The 26,082-nt window shown below is 36.8% G+C and overlaps 1 protein-coding gene and 1 long non-coding RNA gene across 4 annotated transcripts in view; both read right to left on the bottom strand.

Annotated features, from left to right (window-relative positions):
* Window positions 1-236: 236 nt before the first annotated feature.
* On the bottom strand, window positions 237-1,912 carry LOC118763145. The gene is made up of 2 exons (XR_004998902.1): window positions 836-1,912; window positions 237-586 (listed from the first exon to the last, which is right to left on the bottom strand). It is a non-coding gene; the product is annotated as an uncharacterized LOC118763145 (long non-coding RNA).
* Window positions 1,913-2,565: 653 nt separating this feature from the next.
* The window catches only part of LOC115210400 (regulator of microtubule dynamics protein 1), a 54,941-nt gene continuing 31,424 nt past the window's right edge, over window positions 2,566-26,082 (bottom strand). For 2 of the 3 annotated variants that reach the window (XM_029778996.2, XM_029778997.2), the window contains exons 2-9: window positions 18,661-18,769; window positions 15,659-15,924; window positions 15,101-15,190; window positions 12,671-12,726; window positions 11,697-11,784; window positions 10,830-10,860; window positions 4,817-4,950; window positions 2,566-3,088 (exon numbers count right to left, since the gene is read on the bottom strand). In XM_029778996.2, coding sequence (XP_029634856.1) covers window positions 3,041-3,088; window positions 4,817-4,950; window positions 10,830-10,860; window positions 11,697-11,784; window positions 12,671-12,726; window positions 15,101-15,190; window positions 15,659-15,924; window positions 18,661-18,769 — 822 coding nt within the window. In that variant the 3' untranslated portion in view covers window positions 2,566-3,040. Of the gene's footprint in view, window positions 3,089-4,816; window positions 4,951-6,151; window positions 6,341-10,829; window positions 10,861-11,696; window positions 11,785-12,670; window positions 12,727-15,100; window positions 15,191-15,658; window positions 15,925-18,660; window positions 18,770-26,082 lie in introns of those variants that run through there. The other variant, XM_036502535.1, reaches the window with a different exon arrangement.

The following is a 26,082-nucleotide window of genomic DNA, read 5'->3' as shown; positions in this document are numbered from 1 at the left end:
GGCTCGTGGAACTTTAGGTATTTTCACTCAATAAACACATGCAACGCTATATATATATAGCTTTCATTAATTAACATCAGCAAAAGATATAAACAGCATTATAAAAATTAATATGCTTTTGAACTGAAATCCATGTTGGTATCTGTTCAGGAAAAAATGCATAGACAGTCTCTTGTCTCGCCTGCCTTCATGAATGCGGCACATCAATACAAACTTGTAACCGTTTTGAAAACAACTCTGAAACAGGTTATGTATCATATTTTCATTGTAATGGCTGTACTCAAAAGAAGGAGCTAAATTTGAACTCCTGCTTTACTGATTAGTAAAGAAGACGTGTAGCATGTTACCTACACAACTGAAATACTTTTGAAAATCTAACAAAATTAAGTGAAATAATAATTTAAAAAGTAAAACAATATCTGCTTTCAATATTTTATAATATAGATGGTGGATTAGCAGAGCTGATAGAGCATCATATCAAATATCTTACTGTATTTACATTCCGAGTTCAAATTCCACCAAAGTTTAGCTTGGCCTGTCATCCACCATCTTTACAACAACTTTAGCCACTCTTTGAATTCAATGCCTATTTCTTTACTACCCACAAGGGGCTAAACACAGAGGAGACAAACAAGGACAGACAGACGGATTCAGTCGATTATATCAACCCCAGTGTGTAATTGGTACTTAATTTATCAACCCCAAAAGGATGAAAGGCAAAGTCGACCTTGGCGGAATTTGAACTCAGAACGTAATGGCAGGCGAAATATGGCTACGCATTTCGACCGGCATGCTAATGTTTCTGCTAGCTTGCCGCCTTATTTGAATTCAATACCTCAGCCACTAATAAACATACTTATAAAAATCAAAAATATGTGCAGTGTCAATGACATTTGGGAATGCTTTTTTTATGCTCAAAATTGTTGAAGTATAGAATAAACCACTCACATCAGTTGTTAGCTGTCAGAGCACTGCATCCTTCAAAAAATTCCAAGTTTCTCAAAATTCACCAACACCCCTCTTGATGTTCCTATGCACACTTTCCTCTTTATGATTCTTTTAATGTTCACTTTTCTGTCTTTTCATGTTTTATTTTGTGTACTATGCATTGCTGTCTTTCTTTACTTGACTGTCTGCTTTCTGTCTCTTATCTTAACCTTTTGTGACATGTTGTAGTGCGCTTGAGCACCGTATACTACAAGCTCATTACTAGGATTATCCTTCTGGAGTCAATTAAATATCAGTCAAATACTGAGGTCAATTTAATATCGACTCCAAGCTGCCACTCACTTGGGACCAGGCAACATTCCCAGCACCCCTCTCCCCACTCACCACCACAAACATCGACCACTTTCTGCAGCAAATTCAAAATAATTATTTCACAAATACAGCTTAGCCAAAATAACCCATTATTTTGGTGTTTTTTTACATCCATTGACCCCTTTTTGGCCACTCCATTATCACCCCACTTTTTTCATTGCCCTCCTGGATCTTTCCACTGCCCACCTTGGGAACCACTGCTTTAGCATTTAAACTAGCCATATCCAGCATAAATATTCAACTTGTTTTATGTTGAAACAGACCAGATCCAGCCTCTCATACCCACCCTACAATGTCACTCTAAAAGTAAATCTATCACACAGAAATCTCAAAGCTACAAGATAATGCATGATTAATTCAAAACAATGTAAATGAATAAGCATAACATTTGACAGAGTAATCTGAATACTGAATAGTTGCACCTAGAACCATTTTTGCAAAATGAATTTCTTAGGCATACCACCATGCCTCGACTTATTTCAGTACTCTCTGTATCAGGATACATATAAAAGTACACTTAATATAACTGATCTTTCTTGTATCTTTAACTTGTTTTAGTCATTGGACTGCATGGACACTTCATTGAAGTTTTAATAATAGAAGGTAAGGTTTATGATATCGGAGGAATATTGTCTCCTTCCATCATCCTTTTTTTTTTCTTTATGCAGTTCAGGCTTCCGGCAGGCGAAGAGAAAAGACTTCAAGTATAAATGCTATTTACAACTGATTTATTTACAGGAAAGGTGAAGTGTGCTGCTCTCAGCTACCATCTTAAGCTCCGATAGTGCAGGTGCAAATTTCCTCCAGCCAGTGGTGTGTTCAGCAAGCGCTGCTGTGAGGTTGATGAACTCGATTGCAGTACATATTCTGTCTCTTTTGCCAAACTGCTAGGTTACAGGGACATAAACAAACCAACACTGTTTATTAAGTAATGTTGGGGAACAAACAAAGACACACACACACGCATACATATGACAGGTTTTCACAGTTTCAGACAACCAAATTTACTTGCCAAGCATTAGTTGGCCCAGGGCCATAGTAGAAAACATTTGTCCAAGGTGCCATGCAGTGGGATTGTATCCAAAACCAGGCAGTTGCAAAACTAGCTTCTTAACCACATAGCCATACCTGGACCTATCTTGTAGATGATTCTGCCAGATATTTTTTCATATTTAATTAAAAAAAACACCCACAAAAATAAATCAGTGTAACCTGAAATACTCAGCAATTAAACTACATTGTTGGGTAAATAATTTATTCACATAAATTATGAAATTGAAATTTCAGTAATATATGAAAATTATCAGTAGTTGCTAACTCAGCAATACTTTAATCGTTTTTGTTTTGTCTCTTTTTTTTTTCTAATATTAAAACCAATAGACAGTTTTATTTTATTTCGGTTTAATGTAGGAACAAAATTTCGTGGGGGAAAACAAAGTTTGCTCAACACCAGGTTGGCATTAAAATATTAATAAAATCTCGAAAAAATTTATTGTTTCCTCAGTATCAATTTGGCATCGATATGTATGTAAAATATATGTAAATTTAACTATTTAATTGCCATTAAGTTGGCGAAAAGAATCAATAATATTAAGAAATCAGAAGTCTAGTGTATCGAATTTTGTATGGTAATTATGATAATGAATGAAGAAAAAAAAAAAACTTTAATAGTCTTTTGTTCAAATTTGATGTGATGATTTTATGTTGAAAACAAATGTGTCTATTTATTTCCGATTTTCTTTAATAACGACGCAGCCTCCTCATGGGCCTGAAACAAAGAAGAAATATATCTATTATTCTCATATTTCAATTATAATTGATAGAAAGGTTTATCGGTTACACCAAAGTTATTTATCTAGGTAGCTCTTATTTATTTCATAATCAGAGGTTAGCTCTTTATATTTCGGTCACTCTCTATAGCTGAGCTCTAATTTACTGCATCCATCTCTGTACCAAGCTTTCTGTCATTATAGTACCATTTAATTTATATATCTCTTACTTCGTAAAATATATCCATAATTTGTTGGGACGAGACTCGAGTACCATTCAAACGATCCCCCTAGAGTTGTTTCCCTTTGGTTTTCGATAATGCAAGCCAACAAATCTAGATTCTTCAAGTTAGAGGGCTTCTCTCAACTTATAACATTGCCCCTTATCTACTTGACCAACTGCAAATGTTCTAACCTAGTACTAACTCTTATTCTAGTGAACTTGAGCACTATAGGCAATAAACTCATTATTGTTATTAGTCACATATTTATAACTTTTCCCCTGTAATTATTTGAATATATCCATTGTTCCTAAATTGACAAAGCTTTTCATTTTTGTAATGTCATAGAAAAGGCAATGTCCATGACCTTTTTAAAACCTCTGAGGCTGATACTTAGTTTTAACATCTGTAAGTCGATGTCTGTTGGTAAAACATAAACACATATGAAATTCTAAACTAACAGCATCTCTAAGAGAGAAAGAGAATTTTGCATGAGGAGATTCAGTGGGAATAAAGAGAAGTGAGCATATCCAGCAAGCCACTGATAGACGGATAAGCAGCAAGCCAGATCAGAGAAACAAGGCTAGTACAGTAGTAATAGAAGAGACAAAGAAATAACATCATGTCTGTGAATCAGTAGTTATAGTGAGTCTTTGTCAATCAACTAAATTATCTTCTTTTAAATGTAGATTTTGGAGTTTATGTATGTATTGTGTGTATATTTGGATGTTTGTGTGCATCCAGGCTCCACATCTCTGAACTAGCTGTCTATCCCTCTATCAAGATTAACTGGACACAACTGTCTCTTATCTTCTCTACTACAAAATCCTGTATTGAATATTTTGCCTATCCTGTCTCATCCAGAGCTGCTGTCAATGGAAATTCCCTCCTCATTCATGTTCTAACAGACATTAACTGACATTTTCAAACTAAACATACAACTCCATTCTCTCATCAGCCTTGGAAAGCTTGCAAAAAGGTCACAGGCATTGCTTCTCCTAAGTCTAACCAATAAAATGCAAATCATAAGACAGCTTTACAAATTTAAGAATAATGGAAATGTTGTGAAAATAATTACAAGGATAATTTATAAATGTGAATATAAGAACTAAATCAGTTGCAACCAGTCAAGTAAATAATGTGCGAAGTTGTACCTTTGAGAGAGGCACTTATACATTTATGGATGTAGATGTACTTAGTGAAAACTGATCTCAGGAGGTTGAAACAGAAACAACTCCAGTGTGGGTTTTACATGAGTTTTGCAAAGTATCAACAGCAAATCATGGGATCTAAAAGGGAAACCTCTCCTTTCAGATGCAGTTTTTGGCTCAAATTGGAAATGTAGTCCTATATTTACAAAAAGATGGGATAGTCATAGATGGAGAGCCTTTGATCAGAGACCAGCTTGATCAGTACTGAACTGGGACTAAACATCAACAACAACTTATATTTGCAAATAAACAATCATGGTTTCAAATAAACAAATGAAAAATGCAGAGTCGTCACCTTTTTGTCATCAACAGTTCGTATTGCATAGCTTGAAACTTTATTAAGATATTTACGAGCATCATCATTTTCATTTAGGCGCACCAATGTTTTGCCAAGCATAGCTAAATTCATACTGTAAAAATTAGGATCAACTGCAAAAAAAAAAGAGAGAAAATGTATAGTAGTCTAAAAATCCATGAGTCAGAAAAACAAACAATACAATATTATCTTTTCATATTAACCACTCTACCAATTGGTTTCACACCAGGAGTTGAGATAATCCTGGCAACCATCAGAAAAGGCTGAAAGGACTAATTTGACATGGGTCTTCTCCACTGGAGATCTGAAAATGTCATATCTGGTCTGTGGGTCTTACAGATGTAAAACAAAAACGGAATGAAAGCATCCAGGTTAGAACCCAGAAATAGAAATTTTTTTCATTGAAGTTATGTCGCTTGGATTAAGAGCAATGGATCACTTAGTATGGGGTATATCTGCATGTGATCATGTGAACAGAAGACTTGAACAAGTACTGAACACACTGTTTATCTTTTCACAGCAGTAATATGGGTTGCATGGAGGCGCGTGGCTTAGCGGTTAGGGCGTCAGCATCATGATTGTAAGATTGTGGTCTCCATTCCTGGACCGGGTGATGCATTGTGTTCTTGAGCAAAACACTTCATTTCATGTTGCTCCAGTCCACTCAGCTGGCAAAAATGAGTAACGCTGTGATGGACTGGCATCCCGTCCACCTGGGGAACACATACGCCATTGAAACTTGGAAACTGGGCCCATGAGCCTGGTTAGGCTTTAAAAGAGCGCATTTATTCATTTATAATATGGGTTGCAGCTTTCAGCTCAAGACATTCAAAAGCAGGTTCAGTTAGTTATTTGTCCTAAAAAGGTTTGCTTACTGCCATGTTTGAAATTGCAGCTAAGCCCAAATATTTTCTAAAATTTGAGGGATAAAAGAACTTAACAAAAATGGTTTCATAAAAAAGGAGAAAAATATGTTTACAGCTTATTTCTCATTTTTCTTTAGTTTAACCCTTTAGCATTTAAACCGTCCATATCTGGCCAAAATATTCTATCTATCTTATGTTCAAACTGGTCATGTTTGACCTCTCACACCCAACCTACAATGTCATTCTAAAAATGAACAATCACATCATCGAAATCTCAAAGCTACACGATAATACATAATTAATTCAAAACAATGTGAATAAATAAATATTACATTAGACAAAGTTATCTGAATGCTAAAGGGTTAAGCTATCATTAAATAGAACTGTGAAGTGGGGAACCGACAGAATCATGAGAGCATCAAACAAAATACCTTGTGGTATTTGTAACAGCTGTTCATATTCTGAGCTCAAACTCTGCTGTGGTCAGTGTTGCAACTCTTCATATTCTGAGCTCAAACCTTGCCGAGGTCAGTATCACCTTTCATCTTTCCAGGGGAAGTAAAACAAAACGCCAGTCAAATGCTGAGGTCAATGACATTGTTTAACCTTCTCGCTTCAAGGACTGCTGACCTTGTACCTATACCAGACAACAACAATTTAAAATTGTGAAACTATGACAAGTACTATGAGGTACAGTGTCTGATGAGATACAATGTCTGATGTTAAATCGCTGAATTAAAGCTAATGTGATCATTATTGTCCCACTTTTCCTGGCAGAAAACAGGTTTCATTTTTAATTCATGGCAGAGTAGTTAGCTGAGTAGTGAGAAAAGGTATTTAAGCATCAAATCAATTGCTTTTTAACATAAGAAAAAATATATACATTGGGGGTGGTGATACCTCAACAATTCTGCCAAACCACTGTCCTAAAATGTGGAGGCACATGGCCTAGTGGTTAGAGCAGCGGTCGAGGGATCGTGGGTTTGAATCTCATGGTCGAGGGATCGTGGGTTTGAATCTCATGGTCGAGGGATCGTGGGTTTGAATCTCATGGTCGAGGGATCGTGGGTTCGAATCTCAGACCAGGTGATGTGTGTGTTTATGAGTGAAACACCTAAGCTCCACGCAGCTCCAGCAGAAGGTAATGCCAAACATCTACTGACTCTTTTGGCACAACTTTCTCTCACTCTTTCCTCCTGCATCTAGCAGGAGACGGACTGGTATCCCATCCATGTGGGGAACCTATACGCTAATGAAACCAGGAAACCAGCCTTTATGGGCCAGACATGGCTCAAAAAGGAACAAACACCAGCAACAACAACTGTCCTAAATAATAATAACAATCCTTCCTACTATAGACACAAGATCTGAAATTTTACTGGAAAGGGACTAATCAATTACATCAACCCTAGTTTCACTGACCCCCAAAAGGACGAAAGGCAAAATTGAACTCAGAACATACAAATGAAATGCTACCAAGCATTTTGCCCAGCATGCTAATGATTCTGCCAGCTTGCTGCCTTCCACTGTCCTAAATAATAATAATAATAATACTTTCTATGTAATCTCAAGGTTTAAAACAAACTTTTTTTTTTTAAGACATCCACTAGTACAACACAAAAAACAACCAAATATATGGCACACTAGGCATAACAACAACATGAACTTCCAACCTATTGTCTCTTGAGGTCTCTGGGTGAGACTTGGAGCCAACTTGTACAAATATAAAACAAAAGTCAAACATATAATAATAATAATAATAATAACAATCCTTTCTACTATAGACACAAAATCTGAAATTTTACTGGGAGGGGAATAGTTAATTACATCAACCCTAGTGCACAACTGGTACTTATTTTATCAACCCCATAAAAAATGAAAAGACAAAAATCAACCTCAGTAGAATTTGAACTCAGGATGCTGCTAAGCATTTTGCCTGGTATGTTAATGATTCTGCCAGCTCAACACCTTATAAAAATAATAATAATTGTTTAGGCATAGGACCAGCAAATTTAAGGAGAGGGAGTTAGTTGATACCTCTGGTCCCAGTAATGGGCCAGTATTTTATTTTATCAACCTTGGAGGGATAAAAAACAAAATTAACCTTGAAAGGATTTGAACTCAGAGCATAAAGGATCACAGCCAGATATTACAAGACGTTTTGCCTGACATTCTAATGATTATTCCTATCTGCTGCCCTTATTTTTTCTTCTAATATATAAATTATGGTAAGACATGGCAAAGAATGAAATAACTGAAACTCCGTTGGTTATGATAATAAAAGTTCCGGTTGATACAATCAATGGTGAGCCTACTTATGAAATTAATGTGCGAGTGGCTGAGTACTCCACAGACACACATACCCTTAACCCTTTTGTTACTGTATTTATTTTGAGATTATCTGTGTTTCTTTCAATTACTTTTAAATATAACAAAGAATTTAGTAAAATAACTTAGTAATCATTCAGCTAGTGTTAGGAAAACAAACCGTGACTAAGGTTTGGTGGAAGATTTTAATTCAAAACTTATGAAAACAAGACATTTGTACTCAGAGCCAGTTTCAGCCGGGTTGGTAACAAAAGGGTTAACATAGTTCTCAGGGAAATTCAATGTGACAAGGCTGGCCCTTTGAAATACAGGTACTACTCATTTTTGCTCATGAAACCCTTGGAATATTCATATGCAGCCCTTAACTTCTTAAATGTCAAAGCAAAGCTCATGTATGTTTTGAGAGTCATTAGCATTACAATTGAAACAGTTACAAATCACAGTCAACATACTACAGTACCAATGAATCAACTACATATAGGCGCAGGAGTGGCTGTGTGGTAAGTAGCTTGCTAACCAACCACATGGTTCCGGGTTCAGTCCCACTGCGTGGCATCTTGGGCAAGTGCCTTCTGCTATAGCTCCGGGCCGACCAATGCCTTGTGAGTGGATTTAGTAGACGGAAACTGAAAGAAGCCTGTCGTATATATATATATATATATATGTGTGTGTGTGTCTGTGTTTGTCCCCCCAGTATTGCTTGACAACCGATGCTGGTGTGTTTACGTCGGTGTCACTTAGCGGTTGGGCAAAAGAGACCGATAGAATAAGTACTGGGCTTACAAAGAATAAGTCCCAGGGTCGATTTGCTCGACTAAAATGCGGTGCTCCAGCATGGCCACAGTCAAATGACTGAAACAAGTAAAAGAGTAAAGAGTATATGAAATTGAATCAATACAGTAAAAGAAATACAGTTGTTATGTCATATGTCAGGCGATATGAAGCATCAGTCCATAGTGACAATATATCAGCTGATTTCTTTTATGTCACATTTATTGAACTAGTGACATAAAAAAAAGGTAAGCATTGTGATTCAGCGCAAGTTTTTTTTTTTTAATCTATTGACACATTTCTTTGTGTGTGTGTGCACTCATGCATGTATAGTAATCCCTTGCCATATCGCAGTTCACCGATCACAGTTTATTATTTAAGCTTACGTCGATTCCTCTACGGTGTTGTTTTGCATCATCATCATCATCTTCATTGTTTAATGTCTATTTTCCATGCTGGTATGGGTTGGACAGTTTGACTGAGGTCTGGAGAGCCAGCAGCTGCACCAGGGTCCAATCTGATCTGGCAATGTTTCGGCAGCCGGATGCCCTTCCTATCACCAACCACTATGAGAGTGTAGTGGGTGCATTTTACATGTCACAGTGGGTGCTTTTTACATGCTGGTACGGGTTGGATGGTTTGACTCAGGTCTGGAGAGCCAGCGGCTGCACCAAGCACCAATCTGATCTGGCAATGTTTCGGCAGCCGGATGCCCTTCCTATCACCAACCACTCCGAGTGTAGTGGGTGCTTTTTACTTGCCACAGGAACAGGAGCCTGTCAGGCAGGCCTGGCAACAATTCATGTTCAGATTATGCTTTTTAAGTGCCACTGGCACAGCAACCAGTCATGGGGTACTGGCATTGGCCATGTTTGGATGATGCTTTTTACATACCACCGGCACGGGAGCCAGTTAGGTGGACCTGGCATGCCACCATACAAATTATAAAAATAAGTTTAGAAAATATACAGTACAGTACTGTTTCTACATTGCAGATTTTCACCTATCATGGAGGTTTTTGGATTACTATATATATAAAAACACACATGCACACACACAATCATAATATCTATATATGATAATATAGAGATACAGAGATGCATGTATAGAGATGTTATTACACACACATAAATAAATGCCTGTGCATATGAACATACAAATATATAAACTTCCTTTTATTAAAACAGTAAAATTCAACAAAACCTCTTTGTTGAACTCAATGTTTTAATACATTCACACTGAATGTTAATACTTTGAGTACTTTATTTCAAGTGACCATACCATGTTTCTGTAAACAAGTGCCCCTAGGATTTATCTGTATGTGTGTGTACATATATCATCATCATCATCAACATATAACATCCATTTTTCTATGCTGGCATGGATTGGACAGTTTTAAGAGGTGCTAGCAAGGCTAAGATCCACACCAGGATCATTGTCTGTTTTGGTATGATTTCAACAGCTGGATGTCCTTCCTAATGCCAACCACTTTACAAAGTGTACTGGGTGTTTTTTACATGGCATCAGGACCAGTACTTTTTATGTGGCATCAGTATCACAAGTACCTTGCATATATTCCTTTATTCTTTTACTTGTTTCAGTCATTTGACTGCAGCCATGCTGGAGCACCGCCTTTAGTCAAACAAATCGATCCCAGAGTTTATTCTTTGTAAGCTTAGTACCTATTCCATCAGTCTCTTTTGCCGAACCGCTAGTTATGGGGACTTAACACACCAGCATCAGATGTCAAACGATGTTGGGGAGACAAACACAGACAACAAATGTATACACACGCACGCGCACACACACACACACACATATATATATATATATATATATATATTCCACTTCTGTGGAATTTTTAATTATTTAGACAGATACTCTTCTTGATGTTATCTACATATTGTTAATATTATTTATTTATAGTAGGATGTTTGATACAATTAAAATAACTGTTTTACTACAACTGCTATACTTTATACAACTATAGTGTCTTGTATTAAATCTTTAAAATCCATTATACTTACTTTCTTCTGCTTTTAGAAAATACTTCTTGGCCTTGAAACAAAAGAAAATGGTTTAAAATAGAAAATTACAAAAATATAGTTTGAAGAAAAGAAAACCTGATTTAAAAACAATAACAGGAGCAATAAAATATAACAGGATAAACAAGATCTGGGAACTTTTTTTCCCACTTTTCATTAACGATGTCTTGCACAGAATTCATACAAGGTTCATGTTCCCTCAGTAAACTGACTAGAATATCACACCACCACCACCACCACCACTACTATGCTAGTATCACCACCACCACCATCATCATTATTATCATTTTGTCTGCTTCTCTAAGCTGGTGTGGGTTAGACAGGACTTTCTGGGGTATTTTTTCTTACTAATGGATACTTTTCCTGATGACAACCATTTTTGTCAAGAATACAAAGTATCTATTCTCAAAATTGGGATATATAAAGATGAATATTTAATTTTTTCTTCTCCATATTTTATTTTACAGAAGTTCAAACTAGGCTTAATAGGAGAGTTGTTCTGGTTCTTATTGTTTAGTCCCCAGTTCAACACTGATTGAGCAGACTTATGATCAAAGACATCCCATCCCTGACCATCATACCCTTTAGGCATATCAGGAGCAAAATCTGCCTCAATAAACTTGCATTTGACTCATGCAAGCATAGAAAAAAAGTGGACTTTAAAACAATGATAAATCCATTTCTTCCTTCATGTCTTGATAGAATAAAATTCTTTGTAGTAATAATATATCGAGAACTTCTTTTCTCTATATTTAAACAGTTTGACTCAAGTGTGTATATGGCAAACTGATTTTGTAAAGTGTTTATAAATTAATTACTAATGAAAAGAGTAAATGGCCAACAACTTACCTCTTCATAGGTTGAGGTAGGTGGAGTAGCAAACAGTGCACTAGCAACCTTTTGTTGATACCATGGCATATCAGCAAACATGAAGCACCTGAGAAATCAAAAATAGCAATGGAAATTAAAAATAAAATAATCACTTGATTAATTAATTAAACAACATGAGTCTATATTATTAACCCTTTAATTGGGAGATTACATTTCATAGATATTCTAGTAATGATGTTAAATGTCAACCAAAAAATAGAATAGTTTTCTGCAAATCATGATGATGCCTCAATAAACTTGATGTATCTTAATAAAATATAGTCTCAAACATGACATTCTTCACCGAAAGATATATCTCTCTATATATAAAGCTGAAGTTGTCTGTGTATGGCAGGTTTGGTAGCCTTCAACTAACACTATCTCCTCCAAGACCCTGCAGCGCAAGTTGACCAAAATTGAGAGTATGATGGAAAAAGGCTTGCTCTTCCTTCCGTAGAAGATAAAATTTAAATTGGACCATGTTAACACCAAAAATTATTTACGTCAAAAAGGTGCTTTTTTTTCTATGAAAATCCCAATTTTTTACCATTTTTAGACTGCTGTGTCGCCATTTTTCGGTGTATTTCAACCAGAAAAATGTTCACTTAAAGAGAATAACAAGCTACATAATGCAAAATTTTTACTTTTCAAAAATTCCAATTCTAAAGGGTTGAAACAAACCTGAGCAACGCCAGGCAATACTGCTAGTTGGTATATAAAAATGTTTTCCACAGTAATAACGTTAAATGAAAAGAAACTAGAAAAAATAAGGCTTTGACTATATTTATATGGATGAAGTGCCTTTGATCAAAGGTGCTTGGTTACGACTAAACTGGGACTAAACAACCATCACAGGCTATAAGCAATATTTTTCCATTATAAATATGATGATTAAAAATAATTTTTTAATTGTTATGAGGAAAATAATAGCAATATAAGAAATTACTACTAACCAGTAACCTAACGAATGCCAACAAGTTGCATCATTTGGATTAAATTCAACAGCTTTCTGGAAATAAATATTGAAAAAGATTGTTATTTTTGAATTTTAAAGATTAATCTCTCAATTTTTATACCAAGAGAAATTTGTTGCATCAACTCAAAATTGATTTAATATAGGTACAGGCATGGCTATGTGGCTTAGAAATTTGCTTCCCAACTGCATGGTCAAATTTTGGGCAAATATTTTTAACTACAGCCACAGGCTGGAAAATGGAAGAGGTTTGTGGTGTGTTTGTATATATGTAAGTATGTACATATGTATGCATACATATATGTATATGTGTGATTGAGACATCTTGTCTTGACATCTTGTAATAGCTGTAAATGAGCATCACTGTCACACAAGTGGTGTCTTTCATTTCCAGTCTCCAACGAAAACCTGTCTGGTCATAAGGAAATATCACCTTGTTTGGAAACAAGTGAGGGTTGGCGACAGAAAGATTATCCAGTAGTAGAAAACCTGGCTCAATGTATTCCATCTTATCCATACAAGCATGGAAAAGTTGATGAGATGATGGTGATTTATTGAAAATTAATCTCATGCATAACAATGACATCTTTTTAGAATTAATCTGTGAAATAATCTACTTTGACAAAAATCACAGTCAGATAAATCTGTTACCATAGCAGCTTATCAGTTTATTTTTCATATACCTCAGTAAAAGTGTTTGAATTGCTTGTTTGTATTTGTTTTGTTTTGTTTTGTTTTTGTACATCCATATTCCCATAGAACAAGGGTTACCACAGCTGAATGCCTTTCTAACTACTAACCACTCAACCACAACATAGGAGCTAGTTTTTTGTCAGCCAACTAAACTGAAGCAAAGAAAGCCACATGCTATACTCAGAAGCACAACATAATAGTTGCAATATTAAAATCTGAATCCATGACTATGTTGTTGAGATTTTAATATCTTAACTTTATCATCATCATCATCATTTAACGTCCGCTTTCCATGCTAGCATGGGTTGGACGATTTGACTGAGGTCTGGCGAACCAGACACCAATCTGATCTGGCAGAGTTTCTACAGCTGGATGCTCTTCCTAACGCCAACCACTCCGAGAGTGTAGCGGGTGCTTTTACGTGCCACAGGCACGAGGGCCAGTTTGGTGGTACTGGCAACGACCACACCCAAATGGTGCTTTTTACGTGCCACCTGCACAGGAGCCAGTCCAGCGGCACTGGTGATGACCTCGCTCAAATATTTCACATGCCACCAGCACAAGTGCTAGTAAGGCAACGCAGTAACGATCACACTTGAATGGTGTGCTTAACGTGCCATCAGCATGAAGGTCAGCTTGTTGCTCTGGCAACGATCTCACGTGTAGTACTCTTAACACTCCACTAGCAACGGATGCCAGTCACCGAATTTGATTTCGACTTCGATTTCACTTGCCTCAATTGGCCTTTATATCTTATGCTATCTGGCAATGACATAATTTTAAATAACCAAATCTAATCCTGCAGTAAATATGTACAATGGAGAATAGATACTACAATGCTGTACTCAACAAATGTTTTTATTGTTGATAATGTTGACAATGTTATTTCTTCTCACAAGACTAGAACTGTAATACAATGACAGCTGCATCTAAGGAAGAAAAAACATCTCAACCATGCTGTCACAACACTGCATCCTTCCAAACTTCCTTGCTTCCTGAAATTCGCCAACAGTAAATCTGATGCCCACTCCCACACACAAACACACTTTTTTAACTACTCATTCACTGTTCCTTTTCTGTGCGTTTCCCATGCTGGTGGCACATAAAAAGCACCAACCGATTGGGGCCAATGCCAGTATCTCCTGACTGACTCTTGTACCGGCAGTACATAAAAAGCACCATTCGAACGTGATTGATGCCAGGCCCACCTGACTGGCTCCTGTGCCAGTGGCACGTAAAAAGCACCCACTATACTCGCAGAGTGTTTGACATTAGGAAGGGCATCTAGCTGTAGAAACACTGCCAGATCAGATTGGAGCCTGGTGCAGCTCTCCAGACCTCAGTCAAACCATCTAACCCATGCCAGCATGGAAAACGGACATTAAATGATGATGATGATGATGATGATGACTGTTCTTGTACTTTTAGCAACATTTTCTGATGAGTTGTAGTGCATCTGAGCACTGTATACAAAAATTTCATTATAATTCAATGACAGTCTAAAAACTATTTTAACTTGTCAAATATTCTTACCATTTTGGCTTCTATAACCCTATGGAGAGCTATATTGATTATAAGCAATCAAGCAATAATAACAATCAACTAACTAATCTTCAGAATTAATAACTAAAGCAATGTTAGTAACTCAATTTTTCTTAATATGAAACAAAACAAAAAGATGTCATCAGCTTATAATAGATTTTTAAAATAAACTCACCAATAGATGTTCCTTTATTAAATAAGCATTCGAAATTCGAATTTTCAAACCTTCATATTGACCAATTTCATCGAGAAGAATAGCATACCACTGAAAATAAAATTACAAAGTATTCTTGAAAATATTTTCGTTTTGGTTTGGAGCGGAGAGGCACAGACCATAGAAATATATTTGTATATATTTGTGAGACAATCTACTTTAACAAGTCTATATCAGCCTATCATATTGTTACAAAAGGTTGCTTCATAAACAACCTTATGGTACAATACGATAGGTTAACATTCAACAATTACTATAAGACAGGACTTTTATTTTAACACTAAATAAGGATTTCTTACAATGACAAAAGACCAGAAATTTGTGAAAGTGAGTGTAATTAACTAAATACAACGCTCTAACCACTGAGCCATGCGCCTTCACTTATAAACAGCATACATAATATAAATTCCTTGTCTTATAAATATAGAATTGTAAAATTGAATACTGTTAAACATTCAGTCTAACATTCTACTGTTTCTGTCCCTTAAATCTATCTCCAAATAAATGATATTTATTTACCTTGTGACATGCATAGTTCTTGTCATTTAGAGCAAGAGCTCTTTTAGCATAACCAAAAGACTCATACATGAATGTTTTCCGTGCATCTTTGTTGTGTTCTCTCTTTGCTTTGTCATATGCCGCTCGAGATAGACGCCACAGCAACTGATCATCCTCGCAATTTTGATATGGTTTCAAAAGATCATATAATTTACAAGTTTCATAAGCTGTGTGAAGTTGGTCAGCTTTTTCAAAAATTTCTTTGAAGTTTAAAATTTCACTGCTGGCTGAAAATACAAAACAGAAATGCCTCATTTGTCAGTGGTACAAAAGTCCCATTTTTCTTGCACTCAAAAATTTTGTTCAATCACTTATATCAAGTGTTTAGTCAATTATTCCTATGCCATCCTGAAAACATTAGAAAATCCAGACAATCCTTCATTAATACAATACAAACAATAACTCTGAGCACCTTTTCAAACTCCACCTGTGTAACACCCATGGATATGTTTACAAAGTCAGAAAACAGCACAGCTCCCATAACTTTCGGAAACATTTTTTCACGTTAAGACATATATTGGATGGCTGTTGACTCTCAAGAGTTCCTCCGCCTTCTGACGGGTTTTGTTTTTCATCCCGTAGGGTGTCCAATAAACACCCTCCTCACCAAGCAAGCTTGGTGGGGTTGCCGGTTTAGTCGCCGACGACCCGACCATGCAACAGTTTGTACTGGGTTACATGTTACCAATAGCACTCGAAAGTGACCTGACATAACATATATACACACACACACACACACACACATATACATGACTTTCGGAAACATTTTTTCATGCTAAGAGTTGCTGAAGCATGGAACAAACTGCCGGCATCAGTTGTTAGTTGTCGGAGCACTGCATCCTTCAAAACTTCCATGCTTCCTGAGATTCGCCAACACTACACCTGATTTTCTCCCCTCCATACACACGCAAGCATGTATCTGACTCATACACTGTTCACTTCCCAGACATTTGTACATTACTGCATATGCTCTATACGCACTTTTGACAAGTTGTGGTGCACCTGAGCACTGTATACAATAATTTCTTCTTTTTTTTAGGAAGGGTATCCACACCTCAACAGACAGCTGGAGTCTAGACAGTTCGTCGTTAGCCAGTTCCATGTCAAACCATTCAACCCATGCCAGCATGGAAAGTGGACATTAAACAATGATGATGATGATGTATTGTTATTGTAAATTTATTAGTGTAGTTTATGAGCTATTCATTTGTTCCCATTCTCCACCTCCTCTTCCAACTGGGATAACCATGTATCACTCCTACAGCAAGACACCTATTCTGCTCCCCAATTATACATTAAGCTCTCCCCACCTGGCATAAAGCCACCTCCCTCAATACTATTCCTGCCTCAGTTGAAGGGGTCTTGTCTCCCAAGTTACCTGGAAACCTCACTAGTGCTGGTACCATGTAAAAAGCATCCAATACTCTCTTATAAAGTGGTTGGTGTTAGGAAGGGCACGAACCATAGAAGCCATATTAAGTAGACATTGAAGCTTGATGCAATCCTGTGGCTCACCAGCTCCTGTAAAACTGTCCAATCCATACAAGCATGTTAAATAATGGTGATGATGATGATTATCAAGACCACAAGCAGTTGCAAGACTCACTTCTCCTGAATATTCCTTAAAAATCAATAAAGAACAGGGCTTGCAAGCTGGAAGGCTATACCAGACTCCAGTCTGATTTGGCATAGTTTCTATGGCTGGATGCCCTTCCTAATGCCAGCCACTCTGAGAATGTAATGGGTGCTTTTATGTGCCACCAGTATGGGTGCCATTTACATGACACCAGTATCTGCCACGACTGTGATTTTGCTTGGCTTGATGGGTCTTCTCAAGCATGATGTAATGCCAAAGGTTTTGATCATTGCCTCTGATAGGCCTTCTAATTCTTCTGATGAAGGATTAGTGTCCAAAATATTAAGACTATGTCATTTTTTAAAAGTATAAAACTAATACAATATTAGTTAAAACTTGTCCCTCCTGTATTGCATTTTCTTCTTGTTCATTGTCTTCGTCTTAGTCAGTGTGTGTGCACGTGCATGCACATGCATACAATGCACAAAACTCTGGTAGACACAAAACCTTGGAAGGCAGAAACTGAAAAGAAGCCTGTGTATACCTGACTTTTTGTCTCCTTTGACATCACATATTAGTTGTAAACAAACATCACTATTATATCAACTGCTTATTTACAATCTCTCGTAAAAATATGTCCAGATTAAGGGAAACTATTATGAGACACTTAGAATCAGGAGGGAGTTAATAACAAAAAGAATATTTGGCTGTAGAAAATCAACCCCAATAAAATCCATTAGAGCCATGTAGACCTAGAAAAATAGACAATAAAAAATGACGACGGTTATGATTTATCTGGGACTACACTACCCAGTGTAGTCCTACATACGCCATTTTTTAAGATGTTAGGGTGTGGTTTGAGAGGAATTTGGTTACTATTTCTAACATGTTGAGTGAACATGTGGAGGTTCTCTTGTTAGCTCATGTCTTAATATTACTGATAGTGTTGATGAGTGAAAGTGCATGGCTCAGTGGTTAGAGTGTCAAGCTTATGATCGTGAGGTTATGAGTTCAAATCCTGGACCGGGCTGAGTGTTGTGTTCTTGAGCAAGACACTTTATTTCACGTTGCTCCAGTTCACTCAGCTATAGAAATGAGTTGCGACATCACTGGTGCCAAGCTGTACCGGCCTTTGCCTTTCCCTTGGATAACACTGGTGGCATAGAGAGGGGAGGCCGGTATGCATGGGCGACTGCTGGTCTTCCATAAACAACCTTGCCCGGACTTGTGCCTGGGAGGGTAACTTTCTAGGTGCAATCCCATGGTCAGTCATGACCAAAAGGGGTCTCAGCAGTGTTGATGAAAGCATAATACTGACAGGCTATGAAATAATGTATTAACAACTAATAAAATTTCCTTTTTGGTAAATGAGAGAAGTATATCTAACCTGATGGTGTAGTTTCTTGAGTTTCTGAAGCCATGCTGACAGCAAGCAATGTCACTGGTGTGAAAAGGCCTGCCCGGATGTGTAACTGTTTCTTTACTGCTAGAGAAACCTAAAAGTACAAGAAATACGAAAATAAATAAATGATGACTTTGTGACAGCTTAGAAAATGGGGAAAAGAAAGTGAAAAAAGAGGAGACATGAAAGGAAATTTTTATAACTAAAATATAAGTGGAAGAAAGGGGGAAAAATGTAAATTGTGAGTCGACAACACTTTAAGAGTTGTTAACTCACAAATAAGACACATGATACATTGAAAAGATTAACAAGTTTTACATGAATTCAAGGTACCATATTTCCCAACATCAAGGATACTCTACTCTTTTACTTGTTTCAGTCATTTGACTGCGGCCATGCTGGAGCACCGCCTTTAGTCGATCAAATCGACCCCGGGACTTATTCTTTGTAAGCCCAGTACTTATTCTATCGGTCTCTTTTGCCGAACCGCTAAGTGACGGGGGACGTAAACACACCAGCATCGGTTGTCAAGCAATGCTAGGAGGACAAACATAGACACACAACTCCCCCCCCACACACATATATATATATATACATATATACGACAGGCTTCTTTCAGTTTCCGTCTACCAAATCCACTCACAAGGCATTGGCCGGCCCGGGGCTATAGGAGAAGACACCTGCCCAAGATGCCACGCAGTGGGACTGAACCCGGAACCATGTGGTTGGTTATCAAGCTACTTACCACACAGCCACTCCTGCGCCTATTTTTTTTATTTTTGCTTTTCCTAAAATAAGTCTCAAAACTTAATCATGTATCCAAGAGGATGAAGTTGTTACAATTTTTATAACCAATTTAAGCCCCAAAGGAGAATTATCCACACTAAACTTAGGGGATATAGTAGAAGATACTTGCCCCAGGTACATTGCAGTAGAACTGAACCCAAAATTGCATGGCTAAATAGCAAACATCTTAACGATACAGCCATGATAATTTAATTTGACTATGAACAAAAGGCATTTCACAAACTAGTTTAGTTAGAGAAAATCCAAGTGAATGTGAGTGAGTTTATTTTACTTATTACTCTGTGGGTTTGATTATTTTTTTTAATTAATGATTTATATATCTTTTACTTGTTTAAGTCATTGCACTACAGCTATGCTGGGGCACCACCTTGAAAAGATTAGTTGAACAAATTAACCCAAATATTTATTGGTATTTATTATACCATTATCTCTGGTATTTATTGTACCATTATCTTTTGCTAAACTGCTAAGTCACAGGGACCTAAAAAAAACAACAGTTAGTGGTAGGAGGATAAACACAAAGTCTCACACACACACACACACACACAAGCATTGATTGGGCCAGGGCTATAGTAGATGCCCACAGTGCTGCACAGTGAGACTGAACCCAAAACCTCATGGTTGCAAAGCAGGCTTCTTAACCAAGTGGCTCTTCATAAAGTATTTGCATGCATTCATATTTCATTTCTTTTATTTTACGTAATATGTCTATTTACAAATAAACAAGATAAGTTATATAAATAGTAAATTTATTAATAGAATGTGTTTCAGGAGTAGGAATGACTGTGTGGTAAGTAGCTTACTTACCAACCACATGGTTCCGGGTTCAGTCCCACTGCATGGCACCTTGGGCAAGTGCCTTCTACTATAGCCTCGGGCCGACCAAAGCCTTGTGGGTGGATTTGGTAGACAGAAACTGAAAGAAGCCCGTCGTATATATGTATATGTGTGTGTGTGTGTCTGTATATGTTTGTGTGTCTGTGTTTGTTCCCCCCAACATCGCTTGACAACCGATGTTGGTGTGTTTACGTCCCTGTAACTTAGCGGTTCGGCAAAAGAAACCGATAGAATAAGTACTAGGTTTGCAAAGAATAAGTCCTGGGGTCGATTTGCACGACTAAAAGGCGGTGCTCCAGCATGGCCACAGTCAAATGACTCAAACAAGTAAAAGAGTAAAAAAGAGAAAGAGTAAAAGAGTTACTTTATCAAAATATATCAAATAACATTAAAAAGTTGAAGATGGAGCATACAACAAAAAATAATTGCATGCATATTAAAATACAACACAGGAGATTTATTCAATCCTTATGGAAGATGAAAGAAATATTTTTATGACACATCAGTTAGAACTGATAATTGCAATGACTCACGAGTTTGTTTTCTCTTAATTTATTAATCAATAAGTCAGCCATCTTTTATATTATGTTTTGATGTGCACCAATGGAACTCAAATTTCAAAACAACACATTAAAAATGATAATTATGTTTACATTTTCTTCGAAATGCATATTTATATTTTTAAATAGTAATTATATTGTTTTTTTTTCTTCCTTCGTTTCCACTAAGAAAATTATTACAAAAACAAATAAAATTTGACAATTGGAAAAAAAAATTATTAAAGCTCCGACGTGAACTACAGTCTTTATAATTTACAAACATTGATTTCTCGTATTGACACAAGGCTGCAAATATGTAGGGTAAGGTATAATCAATAGAATCAACTCCTTGATATGTCCAATAATTATTTAGGCATGACTGCCTGCTAAAAGAAGCCTGCTTCCCAACCACATGGATCCAGGTTCAGTCCTACTGTGTGGTACCTTGGGCAAGTGTCTTCTACCATAGCCCTGGGTCAATGAAAGCCAGTGAGTGGATCTGGTAGACAGAAACTGAAAGAACCCCATCATGTGTTTGTGTGCGTGTCACCAGTGCTTGACGGTGTTGTTTTGTTTACGTCCCCATTACTTGACTGTTCAACAAAAAGAGACTGATAGAATAAGTACCAGTTTGATTAAACCCTCTGAGGCAGTCTAATTACTGAAACAAGTAAAAGTAAAAGAATAATACCAAAAGAACAAAAGGGAAAGGTGGCTTTGACATGATTTGAACTCAAAACAGAACAAAACTTTTTTTTTTTTAGTATTTAAACAAAGAGAAAAGGATGGTTCACATGGATATCCCAAGAGCTTGCAAGCTCTCTCTGACAAGGATGATACAGTTGATGGTTAATTTGAAGCTCTGTTTGTTGGGGAACACAGAAAATTAGTGAGTTGCAGAGAGTATTAGTTTGGGATAGAAACAACAATTAAAAGTGTTTCAAGTAGTGCTTGAAGAGTGAAATTCATAAGAACAGCAATAAAGTGTTATATCAAGTATTGTACACAATATGCTAGTTGTTTAACTTTTTAGCATTCAGACTTTTCTGTCAAATGTAATGCTTATTTATTCAAGTTGTTTTGAATTAATTAGGCATTATCTCATAGCTTTAGGAGTTCAATATTGTGACAGTTGCCTTTTTAGAATGACATTGTTGGGCAGGCTTGAGAGATCAGACCTGGTTGGTATGAACATAAAGCTGATAAAATATTTGGGCCAAATGTGGTTAGTTTAAATACTAATGGTTTAAGTAGTGATAAAAGAGACAACAAAGGTTGGTAAATATTTGTCAATTAACCAAGTGGTCTTTTTTATATATCTATTTACCTTATTTGGTGACATATAAAACACAGGTGAGCCAGAGGCTGTACCAGGCTCAATCTGATCTGGCAAAGTTTCTACAGCTGGATGCCCTTCCTAATGCCAACCAATCCAAGTGTGCAGTGGGTGCTTTTATGTGCCACCAGCATGAGGGCCAGTCAGGCAGTTCTGGCAACGACCATGCTCAAAAGGTGTTTTTACATGCTACCTGCACAACAGCCATTCCGGTGGCACTAGCAACGACCACGCTCGAATGTTGTTTTTCATGTGCCACGAGCACATGTGCCGGTAAAGCAATGCTGGCAACTATCACGCTCGAATGGTGCTTTTCATGTGTCACCGGCACAGGAGCCAATCCGTGGCCCTGGCAACGATCATGCTCGGATATGCTTTTGAAGTTCCACTGGCACGAGTGTCAATCAGGCGATACTGTCAATGGCCACATCAGCGATTTTGATTTGTCTACACTTGCCTCAATAGGTCTTTGCAAACAAAGTTCATAGTCCAATGAATGAGGGGTACTCATAAGTGGGCCAGTTACACCCCACATTCGAATGTACTTTTAACGTTCCACTGGCACAAGTGCCAATCAGGTGGTACTGTCATCGGCCACATCAGCAATTTTGGTTTTGATTTCACTTGCCTAAATAGGTCTTCACAAGCAAGATTTATTGTCCAATGAATGAGGGATATTCATAAATGGGCTGGTTACACCCACTGGCATAGGCCATGGGCTATGGTCTCACTTGGCTTGTCGGGTCTTTCTCAGTTCACAAAAGTAGAAGTGTTAGTCATCTTAAATTCAGTTGAGTTAAAGATTAATTTAAAAGAGGAAAAAAAAGAACAAAATGCACAAAAGCTACTCAACTTTCTTCAAGTAACTAAAGTCAATAAAGTAAATTTGTTTTGTCTAAAATAGCCAGACAAAAAGCAAAACAGCAGTTTCCCATATTGATTAATTGGAGTTTATATTTCACCACCTGGTTAAAGTCTGAAGTAGTTGTATATATATATAAAGATTTTTTTTAAAGAAGTATAATAGATAAGCAAATAAATTATATACAAAGTTCAAGTTTACACAATTTTAGTTGATAAAAAGATAAAAGCCATTTTCCAAATATATCTTTATTTAACAAAAGAAGTAAGTTGACACCTATTGATGTAACAATTGTGCTTATCATGAACTCACTGGTATCAAATTATAATGTAAGCTCATGGCACCAAATAAAATGAATGGTATTATAGAATATAATATTCATATGGTAATGTTGCATGCTTCACACAATTTACATGTTTACTACATTACATGATCAGCTCTGCTTAACAGGGTTACCAGATTTATGAATGGAATTTGGTTATTCAGACGAAGAAGGCTTCTAAAGATAAAAGACCTCTTACAATTACAGTTTTGTTTTCAATGAACAATTTCTAGTGGGACCACAACATTAAACTTCAAATAAGAATATTAACAGATATCATATAATGGTGATAAATGATATTTCACCATCCTCAGCACTCAACATCACAACTTCAACTACAACTGCATATACTTGGAAGAACTGTCTCAATGCACTAGAATGTATTTTAAGATGGCTTCAATAGATCACAACAAGAAAAAAACGGGTACCGTAAATCCCTTGAGTATAATGCGCAGGGGATTTTTAAAGGGCTGTACCTCTGAAAAACTTAAACCTTGTGTATAATACGCACCCCTTCTCTAACTTGAGTCAGAGAGGTCTATATAACATTCTTGGTTTGTAAAAATGTATACGGTAACGTCCTTTATTATTATTGTATATATAACATAATGCAAACATGTAGCTTTTTTGTGCATTTTGTTTGCAGAAAATAAAGAAATAACAGTAATAACATTTAATAAATGTTGCAAGTTATGGATGATTCTTTTATGACTTCATTGCTTTCAGGCTTAGCTTAAGGTATTTTCGTGCCCAACATCACAAAATGCGTCTGAATAAACATTGCCAGACAGCAAATAGAGACTCGGACATTGCTTCGAAAATAATTTCCATTTTTAACCTCATGTATAATACACACTAGAGATTTTGACCTTTAAATTTTTGGAGGGAAATGCAGATTATACTCGAGGATTTACGGTAATTCTACAGAAAATTGAGGAATATAACCTGCATGAAATATATTGTATACAAACGACAACAAATTAACTTACATGAGTGAAAATAACTCACCAATGTCCTATTTCAGTACACAAAAAAAAAAAAAAAAAAATTGACAAGTGGAGTATATTGCAACTTATTTCACTCCAAGTCAATGAGTCCTTACTTAGCTATATTACCCAAGTAAAACCAAAGCAAAAATAAAAACATGATTTTGGTAACAATGATAATGACAATGTAGGCGGCGAGCTGGCAGAACCGTTAGCACGCCGGGCAAAATGCGTAGCTGTATTTCGTCTGCCATTACGTTCTAAGTTCAAATTCCGCTGAGGTCGACTTTGCCTTTCATCCTTTCAGGGTCGATAAATTAAGTACCAGTTACGCACTGGGGTCGATATAATCGACTTCATCCGTTTATCTGTCCTTGTTTGTCCCCTCTGTGTGTAACCCCTTGTGGGTAGTAAAGAAATAGAAATAGGTATTTTGTCTGCAGTTACGAACTTAATCAAACTTAATCCGTTTGTCTGTCCTTGTTTGTTCTGTCTGTGTTTAGCCCCTTGTGGGTAGTAAAAAAAATAGGTACTTTGTACGTCGTTACGTTCTGGGTTCAAATTCCGCCGAGGTCGACTTTGCCTTTCATCCTTTCGGGGTCGATAAATTAAGTACCAGTCACGCACTGGGGGGAGGGGGGTCGATGTAATCGACTTAATCCGTTTGTCTGTCCTTGTTTGTCCCCTCTATGTTTAGCCCCTTGTGGGTAATAAAGAAACAGATATTGACAATGTAATAGTGGAATAAATTCATTCTGAAGACATCACACTATGAGACTTTAATTGTTGCCTTCACTCAACATCACATTCAAAATGTTAATAGCATCAGTAGAGACACATGAGTTAGTTGATAAACAAGCTCCTTATGATGAAAACAATATCAATTTGTAACAAGCAAAGTAGGTATTTAGAAAAATCTCGATAAAAGATGAAAGTAATAACTATACTAAGAGGTAACATTTATCACCACATTAATATAATTGTTGAAATTTCATTTGGTTTTCACTTCCAAATTTCATTTGATCTTCTGTAACTCATATCATCATCATCATCGTTTAACGTCCATTCTCCATCAACCCCAGTGTGTAACTGGTACTTATTTAATCAACCCCAAAAGGATGAAAGGCAAAGTTAACCTCAGCAGAATTTGAACTCAGTGTGGAAGAAGTTCACTAAGTAACTATATGGGTTGGACGGTTCGACCGGGGATCGGGGAAGCCAGAAGGCTGCACCAGGCTCCGGTCTTATCTGGCAATGTTTCTACAGCTGGATGCCCTTCCTAACGCCAACCACTCCGTGAGTGTAGTGGGTGCTTTTTACGTGCCACCTGCACTGGTGCCAGGCGAGGCTGGCATCAGCCACGGTCAGATTGGTGCATTTTATGTGCCACCGGCACGGAAGCCAGTCGATTCATATACAAAATAAAAAGAAAAAATAGATAAATAAGACATTTCAGAGAGAATGCAAATGAAAAAAAAGTTTTAACAGATTTGCCATCTTTAGAAACACTTCTGCTCAATGCCAACATAAATAGCAATTCTAGTAAATTACATGGAAAAGCACTGTCAATCAGTGACAATGAATTTATATTTCCAACTAAGAGTTATGATCAACACAAATTGTAGTTGTTGGAATATCCACATCATTCACTATTGACTGATCAGCAACATTTAATTAATTGATAAAGCAAAACAAAATAATCTCTGAAACAACTATCA

This window comes from Octopus sinensis, linkage group LG4, assembly GCF_006345805.1.
Source record: "Octopus sinensis linkage group LG4, ASM634580v1, whole genome shotgun sequence".
Classification (NCBI taxonomy): Eukaryota; Metazoa; Mollusca; class Cephalopoda; order Octopoda; family Octopodidae; genus Octopus; species Octopus sinensis.
The sequence above is the reverse complement of the archived record's forward strand: the minus strand, read 5'-3'. Positions and strand labels throughout refer to the sequence as shown.